Source organism: Cebidichthys violaceus, unplaced genomic scaffold (assembly GCF_023349555.1).
Source record: "Cebidichthys violaceus isolate CVI_PGR_0920_01 unplaced genomic scaffold, fCebVio1.0.p SCAF_41, whole genome shotgun sequence".
NCBI classification, from domain to species: Eukaryota; Metazoa; Chordata; class Actinopteri; order Perciformes; family Stichaeidae; genus Cebidichthys; species Cebidichthys violaceus.
In genome coordinates, this window is record NW_027176606.1 from 2119487 (window position 1) to 2139740 (window position 20254).

General features: G+C 41.7%; 4 protein-coding genes across 4 annotated transcripts in view; 3 read left to right on the plus strand and 1 right to left on the minus strand.

Moving 5' to 3' along the window:
• Positions 1–3529: 3529 nt before the first annotated feature.
• LOC137885942 (E3 ubiquitin-protein ligase TRIM21-like) lies at positions 3530–7267 on the minus strand. Its single transcript, XM_068728299.1, has 9 exons — positions 7041–7267; positions 6551–6938; positions 6278–6373; positions 5774–6007; positions 5502–5649; positions 5353–5379; positions 4995–5059; positions 4773–4895; positions 3530–4659 (listed from the first exon to the last, which is right to left on the minus strand). The coding sequence occupies exons 1-9, from the start codon at positions 7265–7267 to the stop codon at positions 4291–4293; spliced, it is 1677 nt and encodes a 558-aa protein (XP_068584400.1). The 3' UTR covers positions 3530–4290.
• A 4520-nt stretch (positions 7268–11787) lies between these two features.
• Positions 11788–15880, plus strand: LOC137885997 (E3 ubiquitin-protein ligase TRIM39-like). The gene is made up of 8 exons (XM_068728367.1): positions 11788–12094; positions 12960–13550; positions 13826–13921; positions 14193–14426; positions 14567–14714; positions 14803–14829; positions 14936–15111; positions 15240–15880. Exons 2-8 carry the CDS (start codon positions 12963–12965, stop codon positions 15606–15608), a joined length of 1638 nt encoding a protein of 545 aa, XP_068584468.1. The 5' UTR covers positions 11788–12094; positions 12960–12962; the 3' UTR covers positions 15609–15880.
• An 87-nt stretch (positions 15881–15967) lies between these two features.
• LOC137885998 (putative C-type lectin domain family 20 member A) lies at positions 15968–18935 on the plus strand. Its single transcript, XM_068728368.1, has 6 exons — positions 15968–16488; positions 16614–16662; positions 16893–17264; positions 17344–17685; positions 17922–18016; positions 18119–18935. The coding sequence occupies exons 2-6, from the start codon at positions 16626–16628 to the stop codon at positions 18245–18247; spliced, it is 975 nt and encodes a 324-aa protein (XP_068584469.1). The 5' UTR covers positions 15968–16488; positions 16614–16625; the 3' UTR covers positions 18248–18935.
• A 435-nt stretch (positions 18936–19370) lies between these two features.
• Positions 19371–20254, plus strand: part of LOC137885946 (type I phosphatidylinositol 4,5-bisphosphate 4-phosphatase-A-like) — a 5780-nt gene continuing 4896 nt past the window's right edge. The window contains exon 1 of the mRNA XM_068728304.1: positions 19371–19629. Within this exon, the coding sequence (XP_068584405.1) occupies positions 19542–19629 (88 nt within the window). The 5' untranslated portion in view covers positions 19371–19541. The remainder of the gene's footprint in view (positions 19630–20254) is intronic.

Genomic DNA, 20254 nt, shown 5'->3' on the forward strand with positions numbered 1-20254 from the left:
ACCATCATGCTCAATGATCACTCGAAGCATGGTGAGATAATTCGATGATTGGAGGCGTTTAAGATAAGCGACTAAGACAAAACTGTCATGTTATTTAGTTGGATAAATATATAGTTGATTACTTATTTATTCTTTGTGCTTTTTACTAGTATTGTCGATGTCAACATGCAATTCATCGTTGTCATATTTTGATGTTAAGTGCTACCTAGCTTGCTTGATTGGTGTCTGTTTGCCTCTAAAAACAAATGTACACAAACACAAACCAGACAGAAAATGGCAACAGCTCATTGAGTTTATTAAGAAATCTTAGTGAGTGGAGAGCCGGGATAAATATACCACAAGAGCTCAACGAGTCGATGGATTGCAGGTGTGCAGGTTGATTAGCAGCAGGAGTGGAGTGGAGAGTCACACCCAGACAAACACACAAAAAGCCATGTTTCTATTCACATGGAAAAGACTTATCAGCTGTTTTTGCAGCTGGTGTCTTATTTAATATGTATTTATATTGTTTTCGTCTATGGGCAGCATGAAACATGGCCAACTGATATGGAAGAGCAATCAAAACAATTGAAAGAAAATCTTGAAAACCTGTCAATTTTTCTCTCGTTGATGGTTGGATGGCTTCTACTCTATTTACTAGCGGATTACAGACATGCATAAAGCGCAGTCTATACTTCCAACATCTGACCCAATTACGCTGCTGCCAATTAACATTTCAAAAGTTCGCTTAAAATTTGCTTGACCATGGAATGGAAACACAAAGGAGGGGAAAACGACTTTGTTATGTTGTGTAAAAACATCAGGGTATGGCTTAAAATAAGTACGTTCTTTAGATTATTTAAATTACAGATGTAAATTCAAACGAGTCAGCTTTGAACTTGTTTTCACACGGGACACAACCAACAAGGTCCTGGGTGAAAGTCCCGTGTTCGTTAGACCCACCTGTCCCCCTAAACCTCCTTCCGATGTGGACTTCTGCTGACAACGATTGGAAACATGCTTGTTCTACGTCAAAAACAAACAGAATAGGTTTCCCTTCAAACGTAATTGACAATTCAGTTTTGTTGTATGGGAACGCAATTTTTAGGAGACCAAGCTATTTTTGTTGCCTTTTTTTTGTGTGCGTGTGTTGTTAAAAATTAGACGTCTAAACTGTTATGGAGTTTATTAAATGTCACCTTCAGTACTGTAGGATGAATGTTGACCTTCTTTAGTGCCTGTTGCACTGGTTGGTCCGTTGGCATCTATCAGTTATTTTAGAAATGCTCTGCTCACTATTCATGTGAGACACATCCAGTGTTGACAGCTTACCCTTTGTCTTAGCAGGCTGGCAAAATAAGTCCTCAAACAAGTTTGATTGTTGGACACCTGAGGAAAATGTTGAGAAAATGCCAGATTATATAATAATGTATGTCAGTTTTTGGCTGCTCTAAAAGGATTTTCCATTGTTGGACAATTCTGCACCCACATTTAAGGAACTGGATTGCTCCATTTGTATTTTATATCATTTGTAAAAAAGTAATTTTTCACAAACCCAGACAGGGATTTACTTTTTAGAGACTTTAGGTGAGGTCTAATTTAAACAACACAAAGACTAAGGAGAGCTTTGAGCTAAATGCTAATATCCTCACTGTAACACTGCTGATATTTAGCAAGTATTAAGTTTACATGTTCAACATCTTATTTTAATAAGTTTGCATACTAATGTTTGCTGATTAGCAACACAGCTTTTAGCTGAGGCTCATGGGAATGTCATTCATTTTGCGAGTATTTTGTCAGGAACCAAATTCTTGGAAAAAATGGCAATTTTGACCTAACTATGGCGCTAGATGAAAAGTCTGGGGATCATCAAAATCAGTAGGATTCATCCTCCTAGAAACGTGAATGTCTGCACCTAATTTTCAGTGTGGACCAAAGTGGTCAGCAGGCTGACACTACGGCAGCATGGCTAAAAACGAAAGCATATTTATAGTTGTGTATATTCGTGCTTTGTTCCTCAACAGCTCCTGTACAACACAAATGTTTTCATAAGAGATGCCAGCCTCGAGATGCATCCCAATTCAGGGTCTCACGAGGCCTGTCCTATTTCCAAGGCTTCTTTTGACCAAGTTCATCACGACCGCTGTGTCAGTTCTCACAATCTACTGTGTGCAAGGTGATCTTCGTCAAGTCATAAAGTTGAGAAATGTCACATAGGTACATGCTCATTTATGCAGAAAAGTTGAAGGGATGCAGTTAAAATGAAACTGTCAACCGATTCTCAGTTACTCAGAAATGAAACCCAACATTCTGTTCACGGTGTTTATTGTAATGTGATGAGCAATGTTTTGGCAAGAGCTTGGAAGCATTGAAAGCACAACGCCCGGTATTCATCAGTATGTGTTATGTGCCGCATCTTCAGTTCCTGACTCACCCACACACTTAAAGGAACAGTGTGCACAACGTAGGGGGATGAATTGGCAAAAATGGAATGCAACCATGTTTTCATTAGTGTATAATGACCTGAAACTAAGAATAATTTAGTTCTCCTTCGCTTAGAAAAAGGGAGGGGGTCGTCTTTCACGGAGTCCTCCATGTTGCACCACCAATGTTTCTGCAGCAGCCCGGAACAGAAAAACCAAGAACTGGTTCTAGAAGAGAGCCTTTGAAGTTTTTGCGTTACCTTCAAGGTAGGGATGGGTACTAAAAGTAAATATTAAATTATTAAATTAATTTCCCCCCCAAAACAACATTTACTTACCAAGCGCGGAGGAAAAGCGTCACGAATGATCGATGAAGATGGCTTAAGCTGCTAAAACATGAGGCGTAACAAGGAGCCTGACAGGAATTTGAGGTTAAGAGATCAGAATCAGCGATTCACCATGAATGAGTAGACGGGAACAAAAGCGCTGCACCGACGAGGTCAGCATTTACCAGAGCATCTACGAGATCTGAGAGCAATGGCTTGAGGACAGCAGTGATACAAATACAATGGATTAAAGTAATTGGCAAAATAGATGAATACGAAGTAATTGTAGAATACTTGGATATGAAGAATTAGCTGACACCTATCCATTCCTGAAGGCCATTGTATTTTACTGACACGTCTGGAGAGGAAGGGGTGAGCGGAGGGGGGTGTTGCTGCTTGCAATCTGCAACCTCACCACTAGATGGCACTACATTCCGTACACTGCTCCTTTAAGCAGTTACTCTGTGCAGTAAGGACTTTCCCTTGTGATGATGGCTGATGGATTTATTGATGACACATCGCCACCTGTTGGCCGTTTTGATTCAGTTCAGTCATGGTGGTCACACAGTTGAAACAGAGACTTTTGACTTTAGCGACTCCTAGTGGTCATTTGTAAAAATAACATTTTACAGTTAAAAACTATGAATCAAGAGATGTTTTAGTCTCATAACAATTCCACAATTCAGGGCATTATGACTTCTTTAACAATAGAAATAAAAAAGATTTGTGAAGTTTGTTTATTTATTGTGAAATGATATATAGTAATTGGTACATTGAAAGCAAACCCCCTTAAGAAAAAGATCTTATGGTGATTTGGCTTCATAAATGTTGGCAAAAATAAATCAAATGAGCACATGTATCAATATGAAAAGGTAAAAAAACAAACTAAAGAAGCAGAACCTTAAAATAATAAATCAAACTTTTTATAAACAATGTACATGTGAGTGTAACAGCGTCAGAACAAACCAAATTATTCAATGTCATGTCATGTGTGTATATAATGCCAAACATTTGTAGTGAGTAAGAATGATGGAATAGATTTTTTTTTTTTTTTTTACAAATGAATAAATAACATCAAAACAATATAAAATAAACAATTCAACAGTTATAAGTATGCCTTCATATTTCAGAACCAGTACCATAGTACAAAATGGAGTAAATACACCTTCTCTTGGACTTCAAAAGAAAAAGAAAAATGCCAAAAAACGCAAAAAGGTCAGAGACCTAAAAAAGCTGAAAAAGCCCTCAAACAAAGCCCCAACACTTTGTTGTCACCCACTATTTATACATTGTTTACATGGAGCCTCTCTGATCTCCAGATCCATACATGGTTAATGACTGAACGTTGCCAAATCATTGGATAACACTGTTTATGTATAGCTTTGCAGTAACAGACTTGCTCTTTAAGATAACACTTAGCTGGTCGCCCTCCTTTGAATGTTCACGTCTGGTCCTCATCGGCTCTTGGTGGAGGTCTCAGCAGGAGGGCCCTCTAATTCAAACTTCCTCACGACGTTTAAGTAAACGTTGCCGTCTGAATGCGTTCAAAATGCTGCGCTCGACTAACTTTCCCCGACCTCAACAGGACAGATGATCAGCGGGGCGATGTTTCTCCCTTTGTCGCGCAGACAGGGGTTCAAGTACGGGTACAGAGGCTCAGTGAAGTCACAACAGGTGTAAGTGTAGATGTGTGTCTTCGCCTCGGCGTCGTAGAAGGACACCGACCCTTCCTCGTAGTCCAGGAACACGCCCACTTTCTGGGGGGTTTCCTGGAGGCGGAGCGTGACGGAGGGGCCGGCGCAGGCGCTGAGACTGCCGCCTTTGCGCCGACAGATGGCCCAGTAACCGCTGTCAGGACGCACCGTGATGGACCCCTTCCTGTTGATGGACTCCTTGGCCACGCCAAGATCCCAGTCTGTTTTATCACCAACCTGAAACACGAATTTACAAAACATCCTTAGAGCATCACATTGGATCAGGAAAGAGCCCTTTGTCAGGATGGACCAGCTGATGTAGAGTAGTAGCTGAAGGTGTGAGCTCCTACCTGAATCACCCAGTAATGCCTCCCAGAGGTGAAGCATTGTTTCCCCAGAACGGAGACGCAGGAGTCGAACCTGCGGGGGTCGTCAGGGGGGGAGGGTTTCTTCTGCTGGTGGCTGAGGATCACCTGTCAGTCAATCAATCAACAACAACAACAACAGCGTCAGTTACTGTGACATAAGTTTGTCACGTATTTAAGTCAGCGATCACACCGTCACACTTGTACCTGTTTCCCATCTGCAGACAGACACAGCCAGCCAGAAGCGGTCACTGGATCCAGAGTCACATCCACTGGAGACGGAAAGAACGAAGGTACGGGTGAGAGGGACTCAAAACACAGGTGTCCATGTATTATAATCTGAATACTTAATCACAGATCCACATGATCCTTTCAAACCAGAACATAATGCGTTTATTGGGCTGAAAACCAATTTGAGTTTGGGTCAAAAGTCCAATAATTCCTAAATAATGAGGTGCTCTCTTTGCTTGCTTCAACTCTGTCTGTTTCTATGGAGGAGGCTGACATCAGCTACGAGGTCAGACATCGGTGTGACAAGATGAGGATTTCACAATCAGAAACATACCTGCATATTGATATGCCTTACTCATTTCTATAAAAAAAGGAGAAAAACAGTTGTTATTTTGCTTCATGAAAGATTCCTACTTTCAAATGATGATGGTACTAATCCCAACCAAGCAATACAACAACGATATCACAACTTAAGTCACTGACCTTCCGCAGACAGTTTGTTTTCTAGTTCGTGGCAGACGTCCACCAGCTTGGTGAAAGCTCTCCTCACTGGCCCCATGTAGCTGGCCGAGTGAACGCCGAGCTGAGACCAGTCCCTGCCCAACATCGGAGCGCTCAGAGAGGGAAAACACTGAGACAGGAAGACGGTGACACACAAAATGAGTGCAAAAACTAAATCAGGGATTGTATTCATTTGATATATTCAGTAGACTATAATCCAGCTCTGGTATAAATGATGAAAATACCGTTCTAACCTGCAGGAGATGGAGAGGATCGTCGCTGTGCTCCAGGTGCTGCAGCTCACTTCGTCTCCGCTGTAGTTCGTTGATTTCCTGCCCGAGCTCTTTGAGAAGGTCGTCCTCGGTCTTGTTAACCGCTTCCTGCTTCTTCTCGATCTCGTCGATGAGCAAAGCCTGGTTTTTCTCAATGATGCTTATCACCCTGGTGACAACCTGGATGCTCTCTTGTATCTCGTGTTCTTTATTCATCTGCAGATGGGCATGCATCGGTATTAATTGGTATGGAAAATGGTGCAAATATAGGGAAATCTGATTTGATTAGAGGACAGAAAAAGGAATGAAAGGAAAGTTTGTTCTTTCCCTCTTACAAGGGTCTAAATTATGGATTTGTTTTTTATTATTTTGCAATTAAGTCAGTGTTCATCTCTTGATTGGGTTACCAAGACGTGCAAGAAGACAACAATGATAGCTATGGTTAAAATCAAGTGGTAGTGAAAGACATTCAAATACAAAACGTACCTTGCTCAACTCTGCTGAAGCGTTGATCTCCTCAAGTTTACAGAGTCTGTCCTGGACCATTTCATGAAACTCTGCTTCGGTTTTCTTGATCCGAATCTGCAACGGTTGCATGTGAACACAAATACAGCGTCAAGATCACTGTAAAGCTACCATAATGAAGATAAATGATAATGATTTTACAGGCAAACAGGCGTATAATATACAGTATATTGTCAGAATCAGTGCTATTATGAAATTCCAATGAAAAAGGTGGACGTAGATCATTTTCCTCACCCTGACCCTCTTGCTTTCCCTCTGTATGGAGACGATCTCGTGGTGTTTGTGTTCCATCTCTCTGCATTTCACACAAATAGGCGTCTGATCACTCTTGCAAAACCTATCCAGGACCTTGTTGTGAATCACGCAGAGGTGACTGGTGACGAAGGTGGCCGGATCCGTCAGCCTGTGCTTCGTCAACATTGGATCCCTGAGATGAGGCGTGAGGTGAATTTCACAGTAAGACACCTGGCACAAGAAGCACGACTTGACCGCCATTACGTTGTTTCCCTGGCAGACGTCACACGGAACTTCCTCAGACTTCGAAACTTGTTTCGGTTGCTCCCCAATATTTGGTGATCTCTTTGGTGGTTGTGGCTTGTAAGCTGGCTGGCCGTTTATGGACCTTTTGATTTAATACAGATCTGGTTAATTCAAGTCAAACATGGGGAAAACAAAATGCTTTAAAAGGTGTATTTTATTCTGCAAGACATTGTTAAAAACTGACTTTTTAAACTGCTCTGTGATGTCTTTCAATCCTACGTTGATCCTGAGTTCTGGACGGGTTTTGAAGGCCTCATTGCACAGCGGACACTGCGACTTAGGTCTCGTGTCCCAGTAACGTTTGATGCATCCCAGGCAGAAGTTGTGTCCGCATGGGGTGGAGACAGGGTTGTGGAAGATATCCAGACAGATGACGCATCGAAACTGCTCCTCAGACAACGCAAAGGCCATGTTTCTGACTGAGAAAAATAGCATTGTATTACTGACACATGCACGTGTAACAATTGAGTGGATTTCTTTAAATACTACAATGTAAAAATGTCTTTAAAAAGAATCCTGATTTTAACATATAGTTCTAACCTACATTTGCTTGATTGTGGAGATTTCCAGGGTAGTAATATCCATTGTTATTAAATTGTAAAAGGTATACCTTTCATTCAAAATGTATATTTTTGATTTAAAATGAACTCTTCAAGATTATGTGCAGAAAAAAGAAAATTACTAAAAACCTGATCATACTGTAAATCAGAATAAAACGTCTATATATTCTATTATATGCAGACGACCTCTTGATTTATATGTATAAAGAATAAAGATACAATAGAGTCTTTGATTTCACACTACAATTTTACACTACTACTACTACTACTACTACTACTACTACTACTACTACAACATTAGTATGCTTCAATCCAAACTACAGTATTGACATTAAAAGATTATATTCCCATTCACTGTATACAATATATAGAAGTATATGCACTGAATAGTTTTCATATAACCAACAAGTTTTTTTGTTTTCCCACGGTATCTCAAGCAACAAAACAAAAACTCCTTAAAAAACAATACCACACAGTATTGTTTTTTATTGGATTATCAGATTAATGAATGAATGTATGCTTTTCTCCAAATGGCAAAAATGTTCTCTTATTACTTTGTACCACCATCAACTGCATATTTTGTTGTTTTCTTAATTACCACCAATCTAAACTGGAAGAAGCAACTACAGTAGTACAAATAGTTGGCTACCATTCAAAAGTATATAAGTGTATATATATATATATATATATATATATATATATATACTACTACCTGCAACAAAGTGTGCAAAAGTTTTACTGTTGCTGTTGTTTTTGAAACATTGAAATACTTTAAGTCTAAATTATTAGTAACATTTTATGACGTCCAAGCCCGAAGATGTTCACTAAAATTCAAATATTTCATATCTTGTTCTGCATTTTTTAACAAATTCAACTTGACAAATCAGGTACTTTTGAACACAGGAAGTGAAATTAAAGCCTGCAGAAAAACCCCCCAGTGAGATCTGATGTACAGTGAAGGAATGTTTTTGTCACAGGTGAATGAGAGAAGCAGCTTCGAGAACATCTATCTAAAAGGTAGAAACACTATAATTAATTAGGAGCTCATTAAAGTGGGAGTGTCCGAATGTCCTGATGGTGCAGTTGGCTCAGGTTAATGAGTAGTACTTGTAACATAGGTTTAAATTATACTCAGGAATGTTGCAGCACTGTTTTCTCCATAAAAGTCCCCTCTGTTGTTTTAATACTGACACACAAACTCTAATAGAAGCATTAGAATACTTTTTTTTTTGCATTTTACATGGAATTTTGATTGCTTGGCCTCCAGTGGGAGGTTGATCATTGTTGGAAAAAAAATTGTTGGAGGTTGAAAATTACCAAAAATATGTCCCGTAGATCTCTGTGTCTCGAGTCGTACCCAGCATGCCGTTCGGCAGCGTAAAAGTTAATATAATATAATGCGATACTAATAATATTCACCGCACTCGAAGGGCAGATGAACAGACGGAGACCGACCCCACTCTCTGCTCTACCTCCGACCGATTTCCTTTTGAGAAACATTGCTGACGTTGTTCACATTTGTGGCAAAAGGCAGTTTAACTTGAAGCATAGCGTACTGATATCTCATATAGAATAGAAATAATGTCTCACCTGCACAGGTCGAACAGGCAGATGCTCCTTAACAGGTGTGTTGACGGCAATTGTAGGCATGTGCGCTAAAACAAGACTTCTTAATAAAGACGACAAGCTCCTCCCACACTGACGTTTATTCCAAACTGGTAATTCTTGTTCTCATTCTCAGCCTTTACCAGAATGGACTTATAATTGTCATGAACTGTGTCTATTAACAAAGTAAGCAATTATCATATTACCTGTATGTTACATATGTATATTGTGATTTCTCAGTATGTTTAGAGGCAAAGGCTCGGTTGTAATCTTCCACTCCTTGTAATTGTTGAGCAGCAAACATGCAGCACCTCCCTCTCCACTTATCCTTTGTCTTTTGTGTTTTGTAGCAGACTTTAAAAATAAAATCAATTAAGCAGGATGGTATGTTATTACGGTTTAATTGGTGTCTAGCGATGGAGACGGAATGACCTCACTTATTAAATGATTGCACACACAAAGCAGGGGAAGTACTGCATGTAAACAAGTGGCCGTAACGCTGCATTCACAGGGAATCAGGCAGACGGGCAAAACGATACGTTGCTATTTTGATGGAATAAAATCTATAACATGAAATGATTTAGAGTCTACTATTTTATGTAAATATTACAGTATGCATGTAGCTTTATTGCAAACTTAAATAACTTTCTCCCTGTGTAAGGGAGCTACGTACATCAGGTTGTTGGCAAAAAAACATAAAAAAAATAGATTTTGAGTAATATGTAAAACTGCTCTCTTTATTTGACTGAGAAGAAGGCTCTCGATACACTCAATATCTCTAAGTTTTGTCAAATTTATGTCCTAGAAATTGCTGTCAAAACTCGGACACTGATTGTTCTGAAGATTATGAGGTTATTACTGATCAATAATAGGAGACAGACCGGAGTCAAGAATCATTTTATTATCTTTATGCAACACTGGGAGGGACGCACAACAAACACATGACAAAGCAAACAGTAGTACATTCCTGTAGTGCATTTTAAAAAATGTGCATCATAAGGAATGTAAACAGCAGCAAGAAAAAACAATTCTCTGGGCAAATAATACAGCCGAATACAACTTTTCTGATTGAAGATGAGTCACACTGCTCATGAATGAACTTGGAGTGACATTTGCTGTATAGAGACAAAAAATAAAAACATATACTGAGGAAACATTTGGGACATTTTAAGCTCAGACCCCAAGCCTACGTTTTTGGTTCATAAGCGACCACCGAACGCTGATCGTCCTTCTTTAGAGAGAGGCTTTTAACATTCATACACAAGACACTCTGTCACCGAAAGGTCCTAATATGTGTTTTGATCTGAATTGAACTGATTGGAATGAATGACTACCGTGTGTGTCTGCCTGCCTTGCATGTTATTGCCATTATGTGGAGCGGTCAGGACATTGCAGGAAATGCTTACAGATGTATTTGATTCATTCAGGGGTGGTTACGCAACAAGCCAAACATCAGGAATCTATAGCCATCACGTGGACAGAAAGACCATCTTTAGGCTTCAGTCTTTAACCTCAATGTATTTGGGGAACTTGATCCAGAACTCACTGATCGGCGTAACTCATAACAGTGTCTTTGTACGCCCGTGCTAAAAGAAGGCGCTTCTCAGTTCAACAAGTAGATATCGCAGCACAGATTTGCATCTGTTTTACATTCCTAATACCCAATGAGATCATGGAAAAAAGGGTCTCAGACATCCATGCTTCATTTAAGCTGACAGGTATTCAACTTGGAGGCCACACAGGAGAAAGTCTGACTAGTTTTGGCTCCTGCTTAATACACACATCCTTAAAAACTGGCAACAAATATATATTTTTACTTGAAAAAGCAGGGCACTGTAGTTTGTATCAATTGTTGGGACTATTTTTAGACCTGGATTAATACACATTTGGTGCATTCTTGAGCATTTACAGCAGCATGAAAGAGTCACCCAATGCCTGCTCACTTGTATGGTGTTTTGGACGGTGTGTTTGGCTAACCGCTAACAGCTAACGGAAATACCAGCGCACACACACACACACACACACACACACACTGCTGAGTACATCGCCGTCACTCAGCCGCTTCTAAGCTGGCGGGCAGCTTAGTGAGTTTAATTTTGTTTTTTTGGCAAGATCGAACGAAAACATCTTATATGACGACTTTGAGCCGATTGCCTGCATGAATCGTGGTTTGTTTTTGGAGTTTGAATGACGTGTGTTCACGGCGCCTTACAGGCCACTGGTGTCTAGATGGGGTGGGGGGGTGGGGGGGGTTTAGCCAATTGTAGGTTGTATTCATTCAGTCACACAACACACAGCAGTGATCATTGCAGACGCACCTGGAGGAGATCTGCACTCTGCTGAGCGCACCTTTCTAGTTAAATATGTACATCCTGTTAGCACTTTATAGACCCATCACATGATCTTTGATCTGTAAATGAGCCACTGCTGGTCTGGTTCCAGGCATTAGCTGTGTGTTTAACAAACACTCCTGCTTTATTAACAAGATTACATTCAATTCTTCTGTTCAAGGCCTTTACTGTGCTCTAACGTGTCCTTCTTCATAACCTATATTCAAGGAAGCAGGCACCGGTAACGATGTCATGTTTTCGGCGCAATGCAGAGCCGCAGCATTCCTCAGATCACGCTGAAGTTCCTGTGAGTTTCAGGTGTGTCGTGGAGAATGTTAACCATTGGACTTAAAGCACCCCACCCATGAGGCAAACGCACTCCTTCCCTGTGTGAGAGCTGCTACTATAGTATTCCCGTGATCCCATAAGCACACACACACACACACACACACACACACATATGCACCACAAATGTCACATGCTGCAACATGTGAGCATTGTTGATACAGCTAACTAATAGTGGGGTGTGCTGCAAGTGCATGCTGGGTTCAGATCAGGTAGTTACAGTTTGCTGGGCTCAGGAGAGGGAGGGTGTCGGGCTGATGAGTAACTGTTGACGTTAGATTTTTTTTTTTTTTCCTGCTTCACAGTTATGTATTCACACTCATTCATACGGCAGCAGAGTCACCTGCTCCGCTGTCACCGAGGACAGAAGTGTGACTGACCGGGTTCCCCTCAGAGAAGTAAGTGTGTCAAATATTCGATAAAAGCTAAAGAAATATGATCAGCTTTGTTGCAAAAAAAAAAAGGTAATTTATGTTTTTGAAAGGTTTCTTAACATTCAGTGTCGTCTAAAAGTTGTTTTAAAGCTTCAATTTGTGCTGGAGAAGTTGTTTTACTTTCGTTCTGGATGTTGAAATGACCTGCAACAGCAGTTTTGAACCAATTGGTCTTGGTTGTCGTGGGATTGAATGATGAGCTGAGCTGTAGATTTGATTCATTGGATACATGTTAGGCCTTAATCCTAACCCTCTCTGTTTATTTACTTCAGGGACTTACTGTATTTCATAATAGCCATGATTTGATTGTTTAATAAAACAGATATAATATGCTAATCAGTTGTCGAGGGGATTTTGATCTATGGTCAGAGTTGTTTCCTACTGTTTCAACCTTCTCTTCTAACTGTCAGCAAGTGTCTGAGTCAGCAGGTATCCTGTTTGAGAATCGCCCTTGAGCAAGGCAGTGAATCATTTGTTAACTTCATAGTAACTTTTTCCTGTAGCTGAGCTTAGAGTTCTTTCCGTTGGTAAAAGGGTGTATGTGCACCGGTGTAATTATGTGGCCTGTTTTCGGTGGGTGTGTCTGGTGTGTGTATTTATCTGAGAAAACAATGACTAATACACCAAGCAGTTCAAACAGTGCAGGGTGTATAAGTCCTGAATTTCAAGACGTGCTTGTAAATTGTGCCTAGATGTTAAATAAACACCTGTGAGGTAGTTAACCGTGTTTTGACTTCATTACGGAAGTTCAGTGCTTCCGTTTGTGTTTGTTCTTCCTCTATCAAACCTCTCCCTGACCAACTGATCACCTAACTTCCTTTTTTTACAGACAATGGCCTCCCCGGGTAACATGCTGCCAGAAAAGCAGTTCCAGTGCACCATCTGTCGGCAGGTGTTCACCGACCCGGTCACCACTCCCTGCGGACACAACTTCTGCCAGGCCTGCATCCAGAACGTGTGGGACAGCAGTGAGGTCTGCCAGTGCCCCGCCTGTGACAGACCATTCACCTCCCGGCCTGAAATAAGCGTCAACGCGGCCTTCAAAGAGCTGGCGGACACATTCAGGCAGGTTACAGTGTCTTCGGCGGCTCCGCCGCTGTGCTCGGCCAAACCGGGCGAGGTGACGTGTGACGTCTGCGCCGCGACCTCCCTGCAGGTGAGGGCCCTGAAGTCCTGCCTGGTGTGCCTGACCTCGTACTGCGAGGCCCACCTGGAGCCCCACCGCAGAGTCGCCACCTTGAAGATCCACAAGCTGATCGAGCCGGCACCCAACCTGCAGGACAGGTTGTGCAAGAAGCACGAGAGGCTGCTGGAGATGTTCTGCAGGGACGAGCAGAAGTGCGTGTGCCGGTTCTGCACCGAGACGCAGCACAAAGACCACCAGACCGTTACGATAGAGGACGAGAGCCGGAAGAGGAAGGTACGCAGGCCTGGAGTGTACCCTGTGCCACCAAACAAAGCATCTGTTACTGCTTTGGTCTTCTTCGTCAGTGTGGCAAACAGGGACAAGCGTTGTTTGGGGTCATTGTCAAATAGTCAGACTGTAATCTCTATCTTTGGTGGTTGGCAATGAAATCCTGAATATTAACTTCTGCATGTACGGTGTGTGTCTAATAGTCTCATTTGCTAGTAATGTAGGCGGCAACCTTTGCAGTCTGCCAACTGAAGGTTTCAACGTATGTTCTGCTGGTTTAGGTCCAAATAAAGAAGAGTGAGGTGGATTTCCAGCAGATGATTCAGGAACGACAGAAGAAAGTGGAGGAGATCAAAAGCTGTCTGAAGCTCAGCAACGTGAGTCCAATAAAGGAAATGTTGATCACAGAATGCAATACAACTACAAAGTTTTGGTGTCTGATTAGTCTTTTAACACTTGAATCTAATACTCAAACTAGACTCAAACTTAAAACAAGACTGAATCCCTGATTACCAATTGAAATCTTTTGCAAATGTGAAAGGCATTTTGGGAAATGTAGGAAATCCCAAACAGCTACAGAGCACAGATGCACACAACGTAGGAACTATAGTTTGAGGGTGTAAACACATTTTTCTTGTCCCCGTCCAGGCAAGTGCAGAGAAGGAGACGAAGGAGAGCGACCGTCTCTTTGCCTCTCTGATTCGCTCCGTCGAGGAGAGACAAATTGAAGTCAACGCGGAGATCAAGGAGAAGCAGAGCGCCACAGAGAGGAGGGCAGAGGAGCTCGTCGACGAGCTGCAGCGGGAAATTGATGAGCTGCAGAGGAGAAGCGCCGAGCTGGAGGAGTTACGAGACACCGAGGACCATCTGAACGTCTTACAGGTTACAATCAACCCTTGAACTGTGGTGAAAACAGCTGTTTTCAGAAAAGAAAATGGCTACCCTGAAGCGCACTGCACAGCGTACCCCAGATTTAAAGATACAAAATATAATATCTCCTTCACCGTGTCTCCCTCTGGTAGAAGTCTCCCTCTCTGATGTCACCTCCTCCCACCAGAGAGTGGACGGAGATCGCCGTGAACCCTGAACTCTGCGTAGGGGCGGTGAGGGGGGCGCTGTCCAAACTGAGCGTCACCCTGAAGAATGAGTTGAAGGACCTGAAGAAGGAAGGTAAAGTGAAAAGCCTTCTTCAAAGTTCCATGCTTTCTAAACGTCTAATGTCTCATTGCAACCGCCAACACTTTTATTTCCCTGACAGAGATAAAGAAGATCCAGAAATATGCAAGTAAGACCTCCCTCAACATAATTACGTAGTTTCTTATATCGCGATAATATCGAGATATATCGCCCAGCCTATTTCATATGCATTTAACTACATTTTATCTCCCTAGTCAATGTGGTTTTAGACCCGGACACTGCCCATCCAAACATCGTCCTGTCAGCTGACGGAAAGCAGGCGGGCCGCGGCGAGATGCTGCACATCGTGCCCGACAACCCCCAACGCTTCGACCCCGTCATCTGCGTCCTAGCCAAGAGAGGCTTCCTGTCCGGCAGGTTCTACTTCCAGGTCAGGGTCTTTGATTGACAACGGATTGATTGGAGAACTGGTGCTCGAAATCAATTTGAAAGTGTTTCGGAAAAATCCTCAAATACTGCAGTTTCCGGGTTCAGTTGTTTCGTGTCATTGTCGTTCAGGTTGCGGTGGGGAGGAAGACCTTCTGGGACCTGGGCATGGTCAAGGAGTCCGTCAACAGGAAGGGGATGATCACCTCCAAGCCGGAGAACGGCTTTTGGACAGTGCGGCTGAGGGCCGGGGAAGAGTACCGCGCTTTGGACTCCCCCTCGGTCCTTCTCTCCCTCAAGGACAAGCCGCAGGTGGTCGGAGTGTTTACGGACTACGAGGAGGGCACCGTGTCGTTCTTTGACGTGGACGTCAGGTCTCACATCTACACCTTCACCGGGTGCTCGTTCCCGGAGAGGATCTTCCCCTTCTTCAGCCCGGGTGTTTACGATGAAGGGAAAAATACAGCGCCATTGGTTATCTCAGATGTCAATCATCTTTAACCCAATCACGTAGTCTGAAGCTACGAGAAAGATTTCGACGTGCAAAACTGATTCAGTATTTGATAATGCGTAATAATACAACAACAAAACAGTATGATATAATAGCATAGCATGGTATTTAAAATTACATTACACAGACAATGTCACATTTCTGATTTCAGCTTTAACCGTAATGATCAAAAAGGTTATGAGAATAATGTGGACCAGCATGTTTCAATCCGTGCTTCTGTGCTGATTTGTTTACAAAATAAAGAAACTAGTTTTACCCTGGACCCAGAAACCTTCTCTGTTTTGCAAAAACCTTTGCATCAGTTCAGACCGACCGGCCATGTTTCCATGTGCTTTGCATTGTTAGAGGAGATACGCCAAACCATGCGGAGATGGATAAGGACGGACACATTCAGCAAGCCACTTAAACAAACAGTGCACTCTGCTCTACTATTACTAAGTCAGTGTGTGTGCACAACGTGACCTCATCCCTACGCATCATATTTTAATAACTTGACTTGATGGTTTGTTAGACAGAACAATTTGAGAATTAAAACTGTTTGGGGGAAAAAAAAGGTACATTGAACGTGATTTTTTAATATCTTATCTTTTATATCCATTGTTAAAATGTCTGCCGATGCATTTTGTTTGCCAGCAGGTCGCTTATATATAAAACTCTACTTTTCTCAAAAGGGGATTTTTTTGCATCATCATGTGAATTACCGGTGAGGAGATTAGACATGCAGATGCCTTGAGGGAAAAAAAAAACAGGCAGGCCTCCTGTTTTGAATATTCAAGATGTGTTGTTTTAAAATGCAGAATCAAGATGCAAAAAACAAGAGAAGACTAGCTGGGTTCTCTTATTGGAGAGTGTCTTCTTTCTCCGTCACAGGTGAGTTTTATTATCCTCACAATAATATGATATTTATGGTGGCTTGAGTTATCATTTTTCCTTAATTTGTCTAGAATATATATATATATAATTTCTTGTTCATACATTGTTTTATTTTCTTATAGACACTGAAGACCATGGAGAGGAGATTGTTTGGCATTTTTTTAATCTCAGGTGAATAAATAATCTTCAAATCCCTCCGATCTATTTGCTGTCCCTTACATGGGGGCCCAACCACTGGATGAAAATGCATAATAGTATATTACGTAATTAAAACTAGCCCCACCTCGTCCAACTACAACAGTAAAATGCTACTTTTTATACTATAAGTATATCTAACAATACTTCTAGGACTTTTAAATTTGGCATTTTTCGTAAATGATCTTAATACTTCTTGTCCACAGGTCTGTGCCACTTCACATCCTCCCTTCATCATCGTCAGTACAACTTCATCAACGAAGCCAAAACTTGGCTTGACGCCCGGCAATACTGCAGAGACAAACACACTGACTTGGCCTCCGTCAACGACGAGGAGGACCTGCAGAAACTGCCTGGTCTGATTGAGTCCGGGGTCTCGTACGCCTTCTTAGGTTTGTACAGGGTTTGGGGTTGGTCACTGTCGGACGCCGACGACTACAAAGAGGGAGAACAGGCCCACTGGAAGTGGACAAGTGGTGAACCTTTAGCAAAACAGCATCATTGTGGGAGCATCGGAGCTACTGGAGAATGGTTTGCTACGGCCTGCAACAACAGTTTGAACTTCTCCTGCTACGATGGTAAGAATGTGATCATAATGTTAATGCTCTGCGGTGTAAACACCGTGAACACTGGGTATTTTCTCGTCGTTTTTTGCAGGTTCCAAAACTGCTCCCTCTGAAAGGTTTTCTCCGGGGAACGGCACCGTGACCTGGCTCGCTGCTCAGACCTACTGCAGGGAGCGGCACACGGACCTGGCCAGAGTGAGGAGCCGGCTCGAGAACGAGGAGCTGCAGAGGATGGCGAAGGAGGACCCGGTCTGGATCGGGCTGACGGGGACGTCCTGGGCGTGGTCCGACGGGAGCGAGACCTCATTCGCACCCTGGAAGCCGCTGAGGCCCTCGTCAAACGGGGACTGTGCCGCACTTAAGGTCAACAGCGAACCACACTGGATGATCGACTGGGATTGCGCTGAGAAACTGCCCTTTTTCTGCTACTCTGGTAAAGGTCTTCTTCAACCACACCCTGTGATGTTTACTGTAGAAATCAATGTGTCTAAAGCAGACAGGACCGCCCCCTCAGAGTGCATTATCACTCTTATACCGTGGACACAGGCGGGCTGTGTTTAAATCCTTTTTTCTGGTCAGAGTTGGATGAACTTTCATGCCTGTGCAGCCCAGTATCATGGCAGTTTATGAAATATATAATACATACCGTTCACTCTTATATCTGTCCAGCTCCAGTGAGGAAACAGTGGGTGAGACTCAAGCTGACCGTCGACTCCTCAGTGGACATGACGGACCCCGCTGTGAAGGAGTCGGTCTTGAAATGGGTGACTTATACGTTCAACCTTTGAAGAATTTCTGACATATATGAATAAAAAAAAAATTGCCCACGAGATGTCACGTTTCATGTCTCTTTCCTGTTCCGGCAGGTGGAAAGGAAGCTGAGCGATAAAGGAGCAACTAAAGATGTCAAAGTGAGCTGGAGGAAGCTTCCGGAGAAGCAGGAAAACATCAAGGAAGAGCTAACAGAACCGATCGAAGTAGTGTGTGTTCCGTAACTCACCCAATCCTTTCTGATCCGCATAATAGATACTTCTTACTTTAATATTACATAATAGTTTTCTCTTAAACGTTCTGTTGCTCTCAGTTAATCTCTGCATATTCTAATGAATGCTAGTTTATACTAAGAGTTTATTGTGTTTATTAGTTAATGTAACCACTAGATTCAACTGTTTGCTGTGATAAAACCATAGAATTTATAACTTTTTTGCCCAAATACAGATGGATTTTATTTGCAATTTGCAATCAAATTTGAAACTTAGCATCTGCTTTGCATCCTGATCAGTGACAAGACATTTGCGTCTTTGCATCCTGGTGCTTAGAGGGATTTTTTAAATCAGCCATGGCAGTGAAAAAATTTAAATCAGGCTGCTCTTTGAAGGGAAGATGTAGTAGTTTGACCAAAAATGTACTAAAAATGACCTCTGGACTAAAGGACGTCCCGATTCCTAAAATGCGTCTCGAGAAACAAGAATGGGGGGGGGTCAGAACATTCATTTGCATCCACCGCTAATTTTCATGTCTTCCTATTGATAGACAGGAGTGTGTTTCTGTGTATATAATTTATGTAACTCAATCATAACATAATGATAATATATCATCATAATATAATAAATGTCACTCTTTATTTATATAGTACTTCACAAGCATTTGTAGTGCTTTACACAATAAAATATATAAAGACTATTATACGTGTGTGTGTGTGTGTGTGTGTGTGTGTGTGTGTGTGTGTGTGTGTGTGTGTGAGTCACAAATATATATATATACGTAATATCGTAATTTAGCAAATTGCTTGCTGCTATATTAATATCCAGAATGTGAAATACGGCTCTTTAAATGTACTGCTGTAAAATAAAGGTTTTTTATAACAGATTGGAACAATGGAGGCCGTAAAATACCTGTGAAAAGGTATTAAACCTCCAGTAGAGGACGATGTGTATTAGTATTGGAACGCGGCCCTGACTGTCTAACCTCCCAACGGCTCAACGGCGCCCGTGAACCCGCCCACCCCAACCGCTCCCCACCTCATTGGTCGAGCGCGCTTGTCCATCACAGCCGTGACTCAGATCCCCCCAGTCACGTGACGAGATGTTTTCGTTATTTCACTTCCGCCCTCAGTTTGTTCTCACCACCTTGTCATGTGGATGTCAGAAAGCCGACCTGACTTGACAGGGGTTTTTTTTTTCAGCGGTTGAAATCTCCGCAGCGACGCCATCACAACGTCCCGGGATTACCTTCTTCTTCTTCGGCGGGATAACGGGCTCTCGTTGAGAGGCCGGGGTGTGGTGGTCGATGGACGGCGAACGGTCTCCGCTGCTGTCCGAGCAGCACGACGTCTCTCCCGGTGGCAGCTTGCATGGATATCCGTCAAAGCCACAGAGTATGTCAGCTGTTTGCGTCTGTAGCTAGCTAGCGCGACACATCAGCGATCACACGTTTTATCTGCTAATAAAGTTCAGCAACGCGTTTTAGGCTGCAGTGACAGAGAAGCCAAATATATATATATGTATATGTATATATATATATATATATATATATATATATATATATATATATATATATATATATATATATATATATATAAATATACACACTATATAATAAGTATTTAGATGCTTTGCATAAGTAAAAATACAAAGACAACACAGTGAGTCCTGTATTTAAAACTTACTGAAATAAAAGTATGTAATAATAATAATAATAATAAATGTATTTTTTATAGCACCTTTTAAAAACAGAGCAAGGCAATAATAATAACAGAAATAATATAATAATAAAATAAAATACGATAAAAATAAATAAAATAATATATATGTATATTTATTTAGTAAAATCAACAAATAAAAATAAAACGACGACATCACATAAAAGCCAGTCTGTAAAAATGTGTTTTTTTTAAAAGAGATTACTGATTGTGCGAGCCTTATCTTATACGTACGTATTATGGAGCAAATTACACTCATAGTACAACGTTCTGTTTAAATATTGTATATTAATACGTTCTC